The sequence below is a fragment of the Cheilinus undulatus genome, linkage group 15, assembly GCF_018320785.1.
Source record: "Cheilinus undulatus linkage group 15, ASM1832078v1, whole genome shotgun sequence".
In the NCBI taxonomy this organism is placed as follows: Eukaryota; Metazoa; Chordata; class Actinopteri; order Labriformes; family Labridae; genus Cheilinus; species Cheilinus undulatus.
In genome coordinates this window covers 2217976-2236728 of record NC_054879.1, presented here as the reverse complement: position 1 = coordinate 2236728, position 18753 = coordinate 2217976, and the positions used below count along the sequence as shown (strand labels likewise).

The 18753-nt window shown below is 42.3% G+C and overlaps 2 protein-coding genes across 2 annotated transcripts; both read left to right on the top strand.

Moving 5' to 3' along the window:
* The first annotated feature begins 5461 nt into the window (after nucleotides 1–5461).
* On the top strand, nucleotides 5462–6385 carry LOC121522886 (olfactory receptor 11H2-like). Its single transcript, XM_041807562.1, has one exon. The coding sequence runs from the start codon at nucleotides 5462–5464 to the stop codon at nucleotides 6383–6385; it is 924 nt and encodes a 307-aa protein (XP_041663496.1).
* Nucleotides 6386–11961: 5576 nt separating this feature from the next.
* LOC121522908 (olfactory receptor 6N2-like) lies at nucleotides 11962–12885 on the top strand. The gene has a single exon (XM_041807592.1). It carries the CDS (start codon nucleotides 11962–11964, stop codon nucleotides 12883–12885), a length of 924 nt encoding a protein of 307 aa, XP_041663526.1.
* Nucleotides 12886–18753: the final 5868 nt, after the last annotated feature.

The window sequence follows — 18753 nt, the reverse complement described above, 5'->3', positions numbered from 1 at the left end:
TGGGGCTTTTAGCAGCAGACCTCTATGGTTGGACTTTCAGCAGCGGACCTCTATGGTGGGGCGTTTAGCAGCAGATCTCTATGGTGGGGCATTCACTAGCAGACCTTTATAGTCGGACGTTCAGCAGCAGACCTCCATAGTGGGGCTTTTAGCAACAGATCTCTATGGTGGGACATATAGCAGCAGACCTCTATGGTGGGGCGTTCAGCAGCATACCTCTATGGTGGGACTTTCAGCAGCAGACCTCTGTGGAGGTGCGTTCAGCAGCAGACCTCTATGGTGGGGCGTTCAGCAGCAGACCTCTATGGTGGGACTTTCAGCAGCAGACCTCTGTGGAGGTGCGTTCAGCAGCAGACCTCTATGGTGGGGCGTTCAGCAGCAGACCTCTATGGTGGGGCCTTCAGCAACAGCATTGGTTTTTTCAACTTTTAAATATACTTCTAAGTACCGTACTATGACAGGTTTTGAATATACCTTGTTTTATCGACCATGTAAAATTTTGATTAAAAGTCTGCCTGTCTTGTGTTAATGGCATTTCAGTTGGCGTTGCATTCTATATTTTAGAGCCGTATGAAGAAACAGCTGACAGCCCAATGGAGGTCTTACAGTGGCCAATTTAAGAGGCATCTAAGGGCAGACCTCGAGCAGACCTCTATGGTGGTTCAGCCGCAGACCTCTATGGTGGGACGTTCAGCAGCAGACCTGTATGGTGGAGCATTCAGCATCCAACCTCTATGGTGGTTCAGCCGCAGACCTGTATGGTGGGACGTTCAGCAGCAGACCACTTTGGTGGGGCGTTTCAAGCAGACCTCTAAGATGGTGCATTAAGCAGCAAACCTCTATGGAGGGGCATTCAGCAGCAGACCTCTATGGTAGGGCATTTCCAGCAGACCTCTATTGAGGGGCATTCAGCAGCAGACGCCTATGGTGGGGCATTGAGCAGCAGACCTCTATGGTGGGACTTTCATCAGCAGACCTTTATGGTGGGACAGTAAGCAGAAGACCTTTATTGTCTGAGGTTCATCAGCCAACCTCTATGGTGGGGCGTTCAGCAACAGCATTGATTTTTTTAACTGTTAAATATACTTCTATTTACCATACTATGACAATTTGTGAATAAACCTTGTTTTAGCCACCATTTAAAATTTTGATTAAAAGTCTTCCTGTCTTGTGTTGATGGCATTTCAGTTGGTGTTGCATTCCATATTTTAGAGCCTTGTGAATAAACAGCTGACAGCCCAATGGAGGTCTTACAGTAGGCAATTTAAGAGGCATCTAAGGGCAGACCTCGAGCAGACCTCTATGGTGGGGCGATCAGCAGCAGGCCTCTATGGAGGGGCATTCAGTAGCAGACCTGTATGGTGGGACATTCAGCAGCAGACCTCTAAGGTGGTGCATTCAGTAGCAGACCTGTATGGTGGGGCCTTCAGGAACAGGCCTCTATGGTGGGACATTTAGCATCCAACCTCTATGATGGTTCAGCAGCAGACCTCTAAGGTGGGACGTTCAGCAGCAGACCTGTATGGTGGGATGTTCAGCAGCAGACCTCTATGGTGGGACATTCACCAGCAGAACTCTATGGAGGGGCATTCAGCAGCAGACCTCTAAGGTGGGGTGTTTCCAGCAGACCTGTATGCTTTGGCATTCAGCAGCAGACCTGTATTGTGGGGTGTTTAGCACCCAACCTCTATGGTGTTTCAGCAGCAGACCTCTATGGTGGGGCGTTCAACAGCAAACCTCTATAATGGGGCTTTCAGCAGCAGACCTCTATGGTGGGACTTTCAACAGCAGGCCTCTATGGTGGGACTTTCAGCAGCAGACCTCTGTGGTGAGGCGTTCAGCAGCAGACCTCTATGGTGGCGCCTTCAGCAACAGCATTGTTTTTTTCAACTTTTAAATATACTTCTAAGTACCGTACTATGACAGTTTTTGAGTATACCTTGTTTTAGCAACCATGTAAAATTTTGATTAAAAGTCTTCCTGTCTTGTGTTGATGGCATTTCAGTTGGTGTTGCATTCCATATTTTAGAGCCTTGTGAATAAACAGCTAACAGCCCAATGGAGGTCTTACAGTGGGCAATTTAAGAGGCATCTTAGGGCAGTCCTCGAGCAGACCTCTATGGTGGGACTTTAAGCAGCAGACCTGTATAGTGGGGCGTTTAGCAGCAGACCTCCATGGTGGGGCGTTTAGCAGCAGACCTGTATTGTAGGGCGTTTCCAGCAGACCTCTATGGTGGGACGTTCAGCAGCAGACCCTTATGGTCGGGCATTGAGCAGCAGACCTCTATGGAGGGGTGTTCAGTAGCAGACCTCTATGGTGGTTCAGCTGCAGACCTCTATGGTGGGACGTTCAGCAGCAGACCTGTATGGTGGAGTGTTCAGCATCCAACCTCTATGGTGGTTCAGCCACAGACCTCTATGGTGGGGCGTTCAGCAGTAGACCTCTATGGTGGGACGTTCAGCAGCAGACCTGTATGGTGGCATGTTCAGCATCCAACCTCTATGGTGGTTCAGCCGCAGACCTCTATGGTGGGGCGTTCAGCAGCAGACCTCTATGGTGGGACGTTCAGCAGCAGACCTGTATGGTGGGGTGTTTAGCAGCAGACCTCTTTGGTGGGTCAGCCGCAGACCTCTATGGTGGGACGTTCAGCAGCAGACCTGTATGGTGGGGCGTTCAGCATCCAACCTCTATGGTGGTTCAGCCACAGACCTCTATGGTGGGGCGTTCAGCCGCAGACCTGTATGGTGGGGCGTTTAGCAGCAGACCTCCCTGGTGGGGTGTATGGCTGCAGATCTCTATGGTGGGGCGTTCAGCAGCAGACCTGTATGGTGGGGCGTTTCCAGCAGACCTCTATGGAGGGACGTTCAGCAGCAGACCTCTATGGTGGGGCGTTTCCCACAGACCTCTATGGTGGGGCGTTAAGCAGCAGACCTGTATCATAGGGTGTTTCCAGGCAGACCTCTATGGTGGGGCGTTTTGCAGCAGACCTCTATGGCGGGACGTTCAGCAGCAGACCTGTATGGTGGGGAGTTCAGCATCCAACCTCTCTGGTGGTTCAGCCACAGACCTCTATGGTGGGGGCGTTCAGCCGCAGACCTCTATGGTGGTGCGTTTAGCAGCAGACCTCTATGGTGGGGCGTTCAGCTGCAGACCTCTATGGTGGGACATTCAGCAGCAGACCTCTAGGTGGTGCATTGAGCAGCAGACCTCTATGGTGGGACGTTCAGCAGCAGACCTGGACAGTGGGGTGTTCAGCTGCAGACCTCTATGGTGGGGCATTTCCAGTAGACTTATATGGAGGGACATTCAGCAGCAGACCTCTAGGTGGTGCATTGAGCAGCAGACCTCTATGGTGGGACGTTCAGCAGCAGACCTGGACAGTGGGGTGTTCAGCTGCAGACCTCTATGGTGGGGCATTTCCAGTAGACTTATATGGAGGGACATTCAGCAGCAGACCTCTAGGTGGTGCATTGAGCAGCAGACCTCTATGGAGGGGCGTTCAGCAGCAGACCTCTATGGAGGGGCATTCAGCAGCAGACCTGTAAGGTGGGGCTTTTAGCAGCAGACCTCCAAGGTGGGATGTTCAGCAGCAGACCTCTATGGAGGGGCGTTCAGCAGCAGACCTGTATGGTGGGGCGTTTCCAGCAGACCTCTATGGAGGGGCGTTCAGCAGCAGACCTGTATGGTGGCACGTTTCCAGCAGACTTCTATGGAGGGGCGTTCAGCAGCAGACCTGTATGGTGGGGCGTTTCCAGCAGACCTCTATGGAGGGGCGTTCAGCAGCAGACCTGTATGGTGGGGCATTTCCAGCAGACCTCTATGGAGGGGCGTTCAGCAGCAGACCTCTATGGAGGGGCATTCAGCAGCAGACCTGTATGGTGGGGCGTTCAGCAGCAGACCTCTATGGTGGGACGTTCAGCAGCAGACCTCTATGGTGGGGCGTTCAGCAGGAGACCTGTACACTGAGGTGTTTCCAGCAGCAGACCTCTAAGGTGGGGCGTCCAGCAGCAGACCTTCTATGGTGGGGCAATCAGCAGCAGACGTCTACACTGGGGCGTTTAGCAGCAGACCTCTAAGGTGGGGTGTTTCCAGCAGACCTGTATGCTTGAGCGTTCAGCAGCAGACCTCTGTGGTGGGGCGTTTAGAAGCAGACCTCTATGGTGGGGCCTTCAGCAGCAGAACTGTATTATGCGACGTTCAGCTGCAGACCTCTATGCACCACTTTATGTTGATCTATCACATGAAGTGACAATAAAATGTGTTTTTGTTTGTGGTTGTAATGTGAAGATATGTTGATCAGTTCAGGGGTATGAATACTTTAGCAAGCAGCTGTAGACAGTCAGGATGAGATCCGAACTGAGACAGCTGTCTCATCTGATGGACTGAATAGGAAAAGCTGTGTATCATCTGCATAGCAGGGATATGAAAATCTGCATCTGGTTTGCAGTAGGTCATAGAAGCAAAAATGTGCTCTACTAAGTACTAAAGGTGCTTGACATGAAGGGGTTGAATAATTCTCAGACTGAAGAAGTCATTAGAAGGCACATTCACAGTTGGATTTGTGAAAGCTACCTGAAGCATTCGTTGTGTTTGAGCCTTTTCAGTTCTTTTTGTTTGATTTGTTCATCACAAAAAGCAGAAAGTCTGTGAGTGTCACAATAAACCTGATTTGCAGTGGAGTTTGAATAATTTTTATTGAAACTGTATCGCAATGGATAAAAAATAAAAGGTCTCTCAAATGGGAGGCTGGTCCTGTTGTTCACAAAAGGAACCAACTCTTGGAACTGGCTGGTCCACCAATGACACATAACTTCTTCTTGACCTGTCGTCCTGTATTGAGTTGTCCTTTCAATCAAACCAGCACCCCACAAGATTTATTTACTTAACAGCACATCAGCTTATCCTCGAAGCGTGTTTATGACAATATGAAGGAGAAAAGCTGCTAAAAAGGCCCTGCTAGCCTCTTAGCCGAAAGTGAATTATCCCATTTCATTCTAATTACCAGCAGCTTCAGCAGCTTCAGCAGCATGTAGGGAGGGTAAGAGAACCAGGGCATTGGGTCTGTGCTGTCTTTGGTCAGGCCCAAAATCAGCACCATTATCTGCTAGTGTGTATTTAGCTTTTGTAACACGTGCATCTGAGAAAACTCTTCCGACAACAAGGTCAAACAAAACACATTTTCCCTGTAGGCCTCCTGAGTTCAATGAAGTTCATGTTTGTTTTATTCTTTGACTGAAAGTCTAATGAGATCCTGTGGGTGTGAAGACACCTGATAAAAAATAGCGACTGGACTTGTCTAGTACAGTGTGAATTTTGGACATGGAAACTCATCAAGTGCTTTTTGAGTTCTGGCACCTATTAACGTAAGAGAAACTCCAGAAACGTTTAAATGTTTGTAAACTTATTAAAGTAAGTGAACTTTAAAGCTTTCTGTGGTTAATTCACGGTTAGGTCGTGCTCATGGATGAGAGGTTCAATGGTACATATATAACTTTTACTGGATATGTTGCAGTTCAGAAGTTCAAATATCTGTATTTTCTCCTCATGCTAACAGTATATGTTCTGATAATCTGTTGTAATTCTACCGTTGTGTACCTTATCTGGAGGAATAAAAGCCTTCATGAGCCCATGTACATTTTTATCGCAGCGTTGCTAACCAACTCTGTTGTTCTCAGCAGTGCTGTCTACCCAAAGTTCTTAATTGACTTTTTATCAGACACACAGATCATTTCTTATTCAGCCTGTCTCTTTCAGTTTTTTATATTTTATGCCGTAGGCAGCTCGGAGTTCTTACTGTTGTCCGTCATGGCTTATGATAGATATGTGTCTATCTGTAAACCTCTGCAGTATCCCAGCATCATGAGGAAAAACGTGGTGTGTCTTTTCTTGTTTTTAGCTTGGCTTTTGCCTGCTTGTCACATTGCTGTCCCAACTATACTGAGTGCTAAAAGTAAACTGTGCAACTTTACCTTAAAAGCAATCTTTTGTAACAATACAATATACAGACTTCAGTGTGTAAGCTCAAGGGTAATCACTATTTACGGTGTGTTCACTTTAGTTGACCTTGCAGTTCTCCCTTTTCTCTTTATTTTATTTACATACACAAAGATTCTGGTTGTATCCTATTCAAGCTGCAAAGAAATCAAGAAAAAAGCAGCAGAAACCTGTCTACCTCATGTGCTGGTTTTAATCTGTTACTCCTGTTTGTGTGCGTATGATATCAGTATAGCACGAGTGGAATCCAATTTCCCAGAAACTGCACGCTTCATAATGATGTTACAGACTGTTTTTTATAACCCGTTGTTAAATCCACTGATATACGGGCTCAAAATGAAAGAAATTTCTAGACACCTCAGGAGGTTGTTCTTTTCAGGAAAAGTCTAACGTATTAATAATGTTCACTTATGCACAGCTGTAACAAAATGAATGATTCTTAGTCATTTTCCTTTGTAAGCTTTAACATCATGATGGCGTGAATGAGCTTAACTTTTATTTGTGTATTTGTTCTAATAATAGCATGTCACCATCAACCCTGGATGCTCTCTCTTTGTTGTACTTCTATACTTGTTCAGTCACTCTTAAAGAAAGCTCTCAGCTTTTTCTAAAACTGGATTCTTCTGACCAATAAAGAATTTTATCCCTGCAGGTGATTCATGCTTGAGATGAAGCTGAAGGGATTTGAAGTTGTACATTTTCTTGGGCATACACAGAATTAAAGGTGTGATATCTGTAGCTGAAAAAGCTTAAATCGTGAATTGGCAGACTTGAAAATTTCTCCCAGTTTGTACAACCAATATATCAGCTATAGATACAGTTGAAACCAGAATTTTACTCACACCGTATAGAAAGACACATAACCTTTTATTTCTCCCTCTGACATTAAATCAGACTCAGAGGTAGGATTACCAACATTATTCTATTTGATAAATGACAGAATAATGACAGAGATTTTTTTATGACTTTGTTCAAAGTCAGAAGTTTACATACATTTCCTCAGTATTGGGTAGCATTGCCTTTAAGCTGTATGACTTTGGTCAAATGTTTGCGGTTTCCTTCCACAAGCCTCTCACAAGAGTTTGCTGTAATTCTGACCCATCCCTCCTGACAGACCTGGAGTAACTGAGTCAGGTTTTTAGGCTGCCGGGCTCACACGCCTCTGCAGCTCTGCCCACACACTTTCTCCAGGACTGAGATCAGGGCTTTGTGATGGCCACTCCAATACATTGAAATTGTGTCCTTGAGCCACTTCACTAACTAATTTGTCCATATGAAGACCCTTTGCACCCAAGCTTTAACTTCCTGGCTGCTGTCTGGAGATGTTGCTTCAATATTTCTACATACTTATTGTTCTTTCCTCCTGATGCTGACACCCCTGTACACTGATGGTGTTCTCAGGCTTACAAGCTTCCCCCTTTTTTCTCCACATGTAGCGATGGTCATTACAGCCAAACTGTTCAACTAAACTTTCATCAGACCACAAGACATGTCTCCAAAATTCAAGCTCTCTGTCCATGTGTGAATTTGCAAACTGTAATCTGGCTTTTTGATGTTGCTTTTAGAGTAAAGGCTTCTTCCTCGCTGAGTGGCCTTTCAGCACATGTGGGTGCAGGACTGATTCACTGTGGATAATGACACTCACCATTCTCAGCCAGCATCTTCACAGGTCTTTTGCTTTTCTTCGACAGTTCAAACACACATTTCACACCAAAGCACGTTCAAACTTTCAGCCTTTTCAGCAAAGGCCAGTGGTGGGTAGAGTACACAGTTACAGTACTCAAGTAAAAGTACTGTTACTTAACAATAATGATTACTCAAGTAGAAGTCAAAGTACTCATAAAAATAAGTACCTGAGTAAGAGTAAATAAGTACCTTGTTAAAAGGCTACTTAAGTAGTGAGTAACTTCATTTTGTGCAGTTTATTAAAACGTATTGCGTTACAACATATTATTCAGGGGTAGTAATGTAAACTGTACGTTGTCTTAAACAAAGTAGCATGACCTGCCAAAAGTAGAAGAAATAAAAAAAACTTTACTTAATACATAAAGCGGCAGTCAAGTTATGTTTTTTTATCACAATTATGGGATGAAAAATTCAATATAATGAGAAAAACAGACTCTTTCTCTCATTATAGTTATCTTATTTCTACATGATGATTTTAATACCACATACATGAATTTACACTTTGCAGTTCTTACTTTTTAACCATATTATATTCATTTTATCATATATTAATGATTTTTGGCTCATAATTATGAAATCAATCTTATGAACTAGCCTCATTTCTGACTTTTTGCCCTTTTTATTTCATTTTTACTTTTTAGTTCTAGTTAATGTTTTTTTTAATCCTGATTATCACTCAACAAATATAGCAAGCCAAACTGAAACGTATTAAAACCAAAGACAACTTTGGCCTACTAGCCCCACGTTATAACCATGTTAGGCATAATCACTGATATCAGAGATACGCCACACACACACGATAATAGTATCACCTACGTTGTAACGTTTTTGTGGCAGAGCTGCATAGGTGGTGACATCATTTATCACTGACACAACTGTGTCTTTGGTGTCTGCAAGTTAAAACAGAGATTTATGTGGGGCTGTGCATTTGAACTTAGATGTTTAGCTAACTAGCAGTGCAGTCGTTAGCTTGTTTAGCTTTTTTACCATAACTGCTTTTTTAGATTTGACGTGCTATTTTTGAAGCTTGACATTTCCATGGGGGCAGCACGGCGGCGCAGTGGTTAGCACTGTTGCCTCATAGCAAGAAGGTTGCTGGTTTGCTTCCTGAACAGGGCCTTTCTGTGCGGAGTTTGCTTGTTCTCCCCGTGCACACGTGGGTTCTCTCCGGGTACTCCGGTCTCCTCCCACCACCAAAAACATGTCAGCTATATGTCAGCCCTGCGATTGACTGGCGACCAGTCCAGGGTGTACCCTGCCTCTCGCCCAGTGACAGCTGGGATAGGCTCCAGCCCCCCCCCTAGACACCGTAGGCAGCGCATTATGCAGCTCCTGTTCCTCGTCCTTTGAAAGGTAAAGAGTCTTGATGTTGGTCCAGGGATGAACATGCTCCTCTGAAGGAGACGCAGGTATTACATCTTCACCCATTATCTCCAACTGTTGATAGTTAAGTGGGAGGGGTCACTCCTCCGTTTACTCTCTGGTGCTGAGGATTTTACCTCACGCTGCTGTGAGAGCTCAGCTGAGAGTAAAAAAATACTTCATGAAAATAAATTATAGACAAGTAAAGGTAGCGACCAGTGCATGTCCAATGTAAAGGAGTAGAAGTGTAGTTTTTAAATCAAAGATGTAACAGAGTAGGAGAAAAAGTTCTCTGCTCAATAACTACTCTCAGAAGTAGGATTTTCATAAAAACCTACTCAAGTACATGTAACGGAGTAAATGTAAAGTGTTACTACCCACCTCTGGCAAAGGCCCAATCACATTTAGGGCCTACACAGCAAGGACCCAAACCGCAGAGGCCCAATAATCTATGAGTTCTGAACAGTGAAGGCCAGGTTACCTTTACAGTCCAATAGGCAAGGTCCAAATCACCTTTGGGGCCCAAACAGCTATGACCTGATCACCGTCCATGTCTGAACAGCAACAGTCCAATCTAACCTGACAGGCCAGATGGATTTGTTTCACACATCCATCTGGGAAAGCTTCAATAGGAAACGTTTGAGAAAAGGCAGAGGATTTGAAAAAATTCAGATTATGATTGGGTAAACGTTCTGTCTGTCACATCTCTATGGGCCAATCAGAAACAAAACACGTGACGTAGCCGCTATCAAGCTGCGGGTGCGCAGCTACTGAGGAATAACATGAAACACGGTGACTATAACCATGTAAGTACTCGACTTTGTCATTTTTGAGAAGAAAACAACTCACTGCTGTTCTTTGTTCTTCTTTTAAAGAAGAAATGTCGTCAAGTTCTGATAAAACTGGCACTTTAGCAGCTTCCTTGCTAATCTCGTCCTCCATAACTGCACCAGCTCTTGCTGCTGCTTATTTACGTCACGACTCTGCTCCCCCTGAAAGTACTGCCCCTGGTCACTGATTGGTCCTGTCACTTTCTAACCGGGCCCAAACGGTTCAGATGGGAGCTTTGCAAGATGGATTCGCCAATGAAAAACACGGAAGCAGGCGTATCTCCATCTGCTTTGCAAGGTTAAGTCCAATCACCTTTCAGGTCCAAAGGGCTAACCCTGACCACCTTTGATGTCTGAATGGTATAAGTCCGATTACTTTGGGGCCTGAAGAGCAGAGGGCCCATCAACTTTGGGTCCAGAACAGAGACAGTCCAGTCACCTTTGGGGCCCAACATCAAAGGCCTGACTACCTTTGATGCCTGAACAGCAAAAGCAGGATCACCCTCAACCACAAACCTAAATTCAGGAACAGACAGACAGTTCTTATGCTAAAGGGTGGTGCCTGGCTATGTAAGGCTTCTAAAGGAATCCTGCATGATCAGACAATTCACCTTATGGATAGATATCTGTACCTCTCATATGTTTATTGAACTAAAAACTCACTGGACTGGCACTGGCACTGTGACGTCACTTAGCCGCAGCGCTCCTCACCGCTCCTCTGCAGTAACCTCTGTTTCAGACTGGCAGTCAGTGTTAGGGCTGATCTCAGAGACCCTGCACGTCTCACACATGGAGAATTTTGAGATTTGAAGTCTCTTGTATTTTCTATTTGCACCACTCGTGGTTATCGGTCAGACTGGACAGGAAAGTGATAAATACACAGCCATATTTACTGTGCTGGCAGGTCTGCCAGTATAGAGTGTTGTTTTCAGCTGTCAGTAGATGTTGCTGTTCTTTATTTTGCATTTCTTTATTGGAGTTATCACAGCCAATGAGAATGACTCAGAACAAGAAGATTCAGGAAGTGAGTCTGATATGTTTAGTTAATGGCTGACAGTGACAGACATTAGTGTTAAAGTGAATCTTCATCCATCCTTCATTGTTGTTTTACTGAAAGCACTGCCTGTGAGTATTTATATCATTTAACATATTTTAAAGAATATTTTGAAGGTCATCTTGTGTTTCCAGTATTTTAAAGAGTTATAATTCATGAACCATTGTTTCAGTGACATGACCTTATTGTGACTTTGTGTAGCTTTGAGATATAGCTCATCTTAGTTTGTTTCTTGCAATTTGAGCATTTTAGTGAGCAAGTTAGCAGTTTATTACATAGCGATTGTGATAAATGTGCATATTGATTTCAACATCAAAACATATTTTACTGTTTAGCGAGCAGTACCCTTTTTATATGCCTAAGGCTAGTAAGAGCGGCATCCATCTTGTTGCACTCAATTTGTACGCATATTTTGTGAATTGTTTGAGGATGTGTGATATTCATGCCTGTTATTTACATACTCAAGTGACTAAATATTGTATTTGATATCCTTTTTTCAGTTTTACTCTGTTGATGATTGAAGGAACGTCTCATTAAAGAAGATGATACACCTGTCAATTTGTCAAAGAGTTATCTATCTGCATAGCTGTGTTCAAGTCGAGCAGTAAGGGCAGAACATTTACCTTGTTGCCACAAAATGAGGTATCTTAGGCCCCAAAACTGACATAAAAACCTCTAGTGTATCTTGGAGGTACCTCTGAGTAGTAGCGGTCAGTGTTAAAGGAGTCTGAAAAGAGAACACGTGCCCTGTGGACAACGTTCTCCTCATATGTGTTCAGCCTGGATAGTTAAAGTTGTTCACATGGTAGCAGCGGAGTTAATGAGATCCATGGAGGGTGACGAAATCTCATAAAGTAATGTGTCTGACTGAAGCTGTCCCATATCTGTGTTCTGATGATGGGCACTCAAGGGTGGGTATCCTTTAATGAAAATCATGATCATGTTTATCTGTGCAGTCTTAGCAGAAGGCCTTCTTCCATTCATTCTTTGATAATTGTTATGAAGTCTGTTTGGGTTCATCGATAGCTTTTGCCATGGAGAAAGACTTGAATGTATCATACATCACTCTAGGTGGTCATGTGGAAGTGAACAAATACAGATATGTTTATTTTTTGATCATGCTGATGGTTTTTATTCTCATAATCTGCTTTAACTTCACTATTGTGGGCCTTATTTGGGTACACAGAAACCTCCATGAGCCTATGTATGTTTTCATTGCTGCTCTGCTGCTTAACTCAGCTGTTTTTAGCACTGCTATCTACCCAAAGTTGTTCATTGACTACTTGTCTGAAAAACAGATCATATCATATTCAGCCTGCCTTTTCCAGTTCTATCTGTTGTACTCCCTGAGTGGATCAGAGTTCCTTCTGTTGGCAGGCATGGCCTATGATAGATACGTGTCTATCTGTAAACCTCTGCAGTATCCCAGCATCATGAGGAAGACCACGGTGGGGGTTTTCCTGGGTATAGCCTGGCTATTGCCCGCTTGTCAGACTGCAGTGGCAGTAATATTGAGTGCTGATATGAGGCTCTGCACTTTCACTTTAGATGGAATTTTCTGCAACAATCTGATTTATGATCTGCACTGTGTGACTTCACAGGCACTTTCAATATTCGGCATCTTCGCTCTGCTGTATGCCGGGCTTTTCCCTATGGTTTTTATCCTGTATACCTATACTCGGATACTCATAATATCCTTTCGAAGTTGTGGGGAAGTCAGGAAAAAAGCTGCACAGACATGCTTACCACACCTCTTTGTGTTAATCAGCTTTTCCTGTTTGTGCACGTATGACATCCTCATAGTACGGCTGGGCTCTGGTTTATCTAGAACTGTACGCTTGATTATGACTTTACAAGCAGTTTTGTATCATCCTCTATTCAATCCTATTATCTATGGATTAAAAATGAAAGAAATTTCTAGACACCTCAGGAGGTTGTTCTTTTCAGGAAAAGTCTAATGTATTAATAATGTTCACTTATGCACAGCTGTAACGAAATGAATGATTCTTAGTCATTTTCCTTTGTAAGTTTTAACATCATGATGGCGTGAATGAGCTTAACTTTTATTTGTGTATTTGTTCTAATAATAGCATGTCACCATCAACCCTGGATGCTCTCTCTTTGTTGTACTTCTATACTTGTTCAGTCACTCTTAAAGAAAGCTCTCAGCTTTTTCTAAAACTGGATTCTTCTGACCAATAAAGAATTTTATCCCTGCAGGTGATTCATGCTTGAGATGAAGCTGAAGGGATTTGAAGTTGTACATTTTCTTGGGCATACACAGAATTAAAGGTGTGATATCTGTAGCTGAAAAAGCTTAAATCGTGAATTGGCAGACTTGAAAATTTCTCCCAGTTTGTACAACCAATATATCAGCTATAGATACAGTTGAAACCAGAATTTTACTCACACCGTATAGAAAGACACATAACCTTTTATTTCTCCCTCTGACATTAAATCAGACTCAGAGGTAGGATTACCAACATTATTCTATTTGATAAATGACAGAATAATGACAGAGATTTTTTTATGACTTTGTTCAAAGTCAGAAGTTTACATACATTTCCTCAGTATTGGGTAGCATTGCCTTTAAGCTGTATGACTTTGGTCAAATGTTTGCGGTTTCCTTCCACAAGCCTCTCACAAGAGTTTGCTGTAATTCTGACCCATCCCTCCTGACAGACCTGGAGTAACTGAGTCAGGTTTTTAGGCTGCCGGGCTCACACGCCTCTGCAGCTCTGCCCACACACTTTCTCCAGGACTGAGATCAGGGCTTTGTGATGGCCACTCCAATACATTGAAATTGTGTCCTTGAGCCACTTCACTAACTAATTTGTCCATATGAAGACCCTTTGCACCCAAGCTTTAACTTCCTGGCTGCTGTCTGGAGATGTTGCTTCAATATTTCTACATACTTATTGTTCTTTCCTCCTGATGCTGACACCCCTGTACACTGATGGTGTTCTCAGGCTTACAAGCTTCCCCCTTTTTTCTCCACATGTAGCGATGGTCATTACAGCCAAACTGTTCAACTAAACTTTCATCAGACCACAAGACATGTCTCCAAAATTCAAGCTCTCTGTCCATGTGTGAATTTGCAAACTGTAATCTGGCTTTTTGATGTTGCTTTTAGAGTAAAGGCTTCTTCCTCGCTGAGTGGCCTTTCAGCACATGTGGGTGCAGGACTGATTCACTGTGGATAATGACACTCACCATTCTCAGCCAGCATCTTCACAGGTCTTTTGCTTTTCTTCGACAGTTCAAACACACATTTCACACCAAAGCACGTTCAAACTTTCAGCCTTTTCAGCAAAGGCCAGTGGTGGGTAGAGTACACAGTTACAGTACTCAAGTAAAAGTACTGTTACTTAACAATAATGATTACTCAAGTAGAAGTCAAAGTACTCATAAAAATAAGTACCTGAGTAAGAGTAAATAAGTACCTTGTTAAAAGGCTACTTAAGTAGTGAGTAACTTCATTTTGTGCAGTTTATTAAAACGTATTGCGTTACAACATATTATTCAGGGGTAGTAATGTAAACTGTACGTTGTCTTAAACAAAGTAGCATGACCTGCCAAAAGTAGAAGAAATAAAAAAAACTTTACTTAACCCTCAGGCATCACCAGGGACATTTTTTAGCAAATTTCTCGTCTTTATCTGCTCACCATTTTGGCTGTGTTGGTCCATAAGGTCTAATTTTTTGTAACAAAATATCTTTCTTGGCAAATTTTCAAAGTCAAATTTCAATTGCTCTAATAGGTCAGGGGAACACTGTGAAACAAATTTACCACCCTTTAAAGTCATTAAGGACAAAAATGTCCACTTCTAAAAAACTGCTATAAACACTTAACAGATTATTTTTTTCTGATTTTTTTTTTTGCATAAATCTCTTAAACAACTTCTGTTGTGCTCAAAGCTGCCAAATATTCAATCATATTGAGGATTTTAACCCTTTAAATGCCAGTTTGATTACTTAAAGTCAATGTGGTTTTTTATGAAAAAAAGTGAAAAAATGTGAAATCTTCCTCAAACCAAATGTTGGATGGCTGGGGCATTATTTCTAAATCCATCATGGACATGTCAATGATTATCCAAAATATTGACTTTGTTGCATCATTAGTTTTTGTGTAGGATCCGTTTTAAAATTTACGACCCTTTAAAGCCATTAAGGACAAAAACGCCCACTTTCAAAAATGGCAATAAAAATAGTATACATTAATATTTTTTCTGCTTTTTTGGGTCAGATCTTTTGATTAACTTCAGTTCTGATCAAAACAATCAATTATTGAATAATTTTCAGGATTTTAACCCTTTAAATGCCAGTTTGATTACAGGATGTAATTTTTTTCTAAAAAAAACCCCACAAAACAATCATTATTTTCCAGAAAACTAATGTTGGGGGGATGGGGGGTGTTTTTTTAAATCAGTCCTGGGTATGTCCAACAATAGCCAAAATATTAACCTTGATGCATTATCAGTTTTTGTGTAGCATCTGATTTAAAATTTATGACCCTTTTGAGTAGCTGTTGGACAAAAACGTCCCATTGACTCCCATTCAAACCACATTTTTTGATCTCGTCACCATTGCATGATATAATTATGCATTCTGTAATGTTATGGTTTCATTATTGAGAAAAATAGTAAAATTTGGGCTTTTTAATGTTCATCACTAAAATCAGCCATTTCCCCATTATAGTCCTATGCATGAAAAGCCTGTCATTTCATTAGTATTAGTGCTTGTGTTATTGAGCTTATAAGGCTATTTTTAGATAGTGTTTGTATGTGTGCACATGTGTGTCTGCATCAGTACATATGTGTGTGTGCATGTGTGTGCATGTGCATGTGTGCTCTTTCATGTGTCTTTGAATTAGACAGATTGACAGCTTGACCTTAACCTTACCCAGGTCACACTTGCACTTCAAAGAGTTGACTGTGGAGAAAACCAAAACAATACTTAGAGAGTTTATGCACCTGCTTGGATTCCTATCAGAGATACGCCACACATACATGATAATAGTATCACCTATGATGTAACGTTTTTGTGGCAGAGCTGCATAGGTGGTTGGACACGTGACGTCATTTATCACTGACACAACTGTGTCTTTGCAGTCTGCAAGTTAAAACAGAGATTTATGAGGGGCTGTGCATTTGAACTTAAATGTTTAGCTAACTAGCAGTGCAGTCGTTAGCTTGTTTAGCTTTCTTACCATAACTGCTTTCTTAGATTTGACGTGCTATTTTTGAACCCTGACCACCTTTGATGTCTGAATGGTATAAGTCTGATTACTTTGGGGCCTGAAGAGCAGAGGGCCCATCAACTTTGAGTCCAGAACAGAGACAGTCCAGTCACCTTTGGGGCCCAACATCAAAGGCCTGACTACCTTTGATGCCTGAACAGCAAAAGCAGGATCACCCTCAACCACAAACCTAAATTCAGGAACAGACAGACAGTTCTTATGCTAAAGGGTGGTGCCTGGCTATGTAAGGCTTCTAAAGGAATCCTGCATGATCAGACAATTCACCTTATGGATAGATATCTGTACCTCTCATATGTTTATTGAACTAAAAACTCACTGGATATCTGCATTTTGGGGATGAGTTTATAGACTTACCAGGAAGTCGCCATGTTTTGGTCTGCTCTGGCACTGTGATATCACTTAGCCGCAGCGCTCCTCACCACTCCTCTGCAGTAACCTCTGTTTCAGACTGGCAGTCAGTGTTAGGGCTGATCTCAGAGACCCTGCACGTCTCACACACAGACAATTTTGAGATTTGAGGTCTCTTCTATTTTCTATCAGCACCACTAGTGGTTATCGGTCAAACTGGACAGAAAAATGATAAATACACAGCCATAATTACCTTGTTGTAGCAAATATTTACATCCACATCAGTAGAATACATTTGAAATCTGTGTCTTGATGAATCAGATGAAGGCCACGAGCCAAATGCATCTGTTTAATAAAGTTGTTCCCGAACTTCTACTCTTTATGAAGCTTTCAGTTTCCACACAGTTCAAAATGTTGCAGGTAAAGATAAAAAAACAGTATACGAAAACATTTCTGGTTCGCGCTTTTCAACGTTAAATCCACTTTAGCATTTCTTTGGAGAAACTCCTTTCTTTTGTACGTAATGGGCCGGATCTACTAAAGGCTTGCATGTATAAAAACGTGTGCACACTCATTGCAGACGCAAAAAAATGTACAAACTAATTTACTAACAGTGCGCGCTAAGGGTTGCGTCTTTCAAGGGTTAGGGTTAGGGTAGTTTACACGCAATTGTGAGTGTACTGGGAGGAGAAAATGTAAATATATTATTTTAGTGCACGCAAAGTGATTTATCAAACCTGAAAGCAATTTTCCTCATAGAAACAACGTCTTAACACATCTTGAAGGGAGGTGCAAACAGTTTGTGCAACTGTTGTATGCCCATGGCTGCTGTTATTGTGGCAAGAAGGAGACATGAAACGATAAAAGAAGATGCAGAGAACACATTTTTCACCCTTGTGTGAACATTTTTGGAATGAACATAACGCCTATCCAGCCTTGCCATTTTGAAGCTGTAGCAGGAACTCAGAGCAGATTTGGAGCCAGACATAATACCTGCAATGACAAAACTCCTTGCAAGTTTACTTTTTTTTTTTTTTTTTTTTTTTTTTTGCATCTGGGTCATTCCAGCGTACAGTAGCTATTACAGCTGGGATCTCCCAGTCCCGTTTTTCTGATGTTCTGTGTGAAGTTGTAACACTTAACTTTTCTCAAACTAGTGTTAAACTCACACAAGGGGAACTTTAAAAGAAAATAGAAAACCTTTTTAAAGTAAAGAATATATAAAAATGCAATAAACAACAATTCTGAACAAATATAATCAATAAATATCTCAAGAGAACGTAATGAGTTTAAAGCGCTTCCCATTAAATTAACACCTCCCCAGAACATAAGCGCACGGCATGCGTAAACTCAAATGAAAAGTAGGTCACAACAAAATTAAAGATTTATCTCAGTCTTTATGATTTCATAATAAACTAAAAGTCCAAATCTAATGAAAACAGCCACCCCATCCTTATCCTAGTACTTTTAAGTGTCTTTTAAATCTTTTTTAAATGTCTATGACTCATGTAAACGCAAAGGCAAAAGTTTATAATCCACCAGTCTCCTCAGAAAAACCCCACAATAAATCCACACAGCAAAAACCCCCAAAACCCCCAAATCCAGGAAGCAAAATCTAACAGGGAAAACTCTTTTTCTTCTCCCCGACTCCCTGAGTGCTTCTTTGCTATAGCTCATTTAAGTGTTTGGCTTCATCCATCAACTCCTCTAATTCTCCAATTTCATTTTGCGTGTTCAGCTTTCATGCTGCAAACCATGAAACACACAAAATACTCATTTAAATAGGTGTGTCTCCAACACATTTGCACCTCTTGTCTTTTGCGCATTCACTCTTAGTAAATCACCCGCAAACCACGGTCCAGCCCAAAATGCAAAATTCTAGATTGCGCACGCAAATTAGTACACGCAAATTGGGACCTTAGTAGATCTGGCCCAATGCTTTTATTTTAAAAAGCTGTCGGCACGCTTCCACTACACACTGAATCCAGTCACTTGTAGGGAGGTTAATGAGGAGGAATGACAGAGCTTTGACAGCAGGGAGACAAAACCAACACGCAGCAAACTGGTGTCAGCGACAGCTGCAAGCAGCAAAACATACTGCCAGTCTGAAACAGAGGTTACTATAGCAACAGCGAGCAGCGCTAGTGACCTCACAGTATCAGTGCAGTACTACCAGTGGTCTGATCCTGCAGGGTTCCTTTTAAATGCTAGCAACAAAG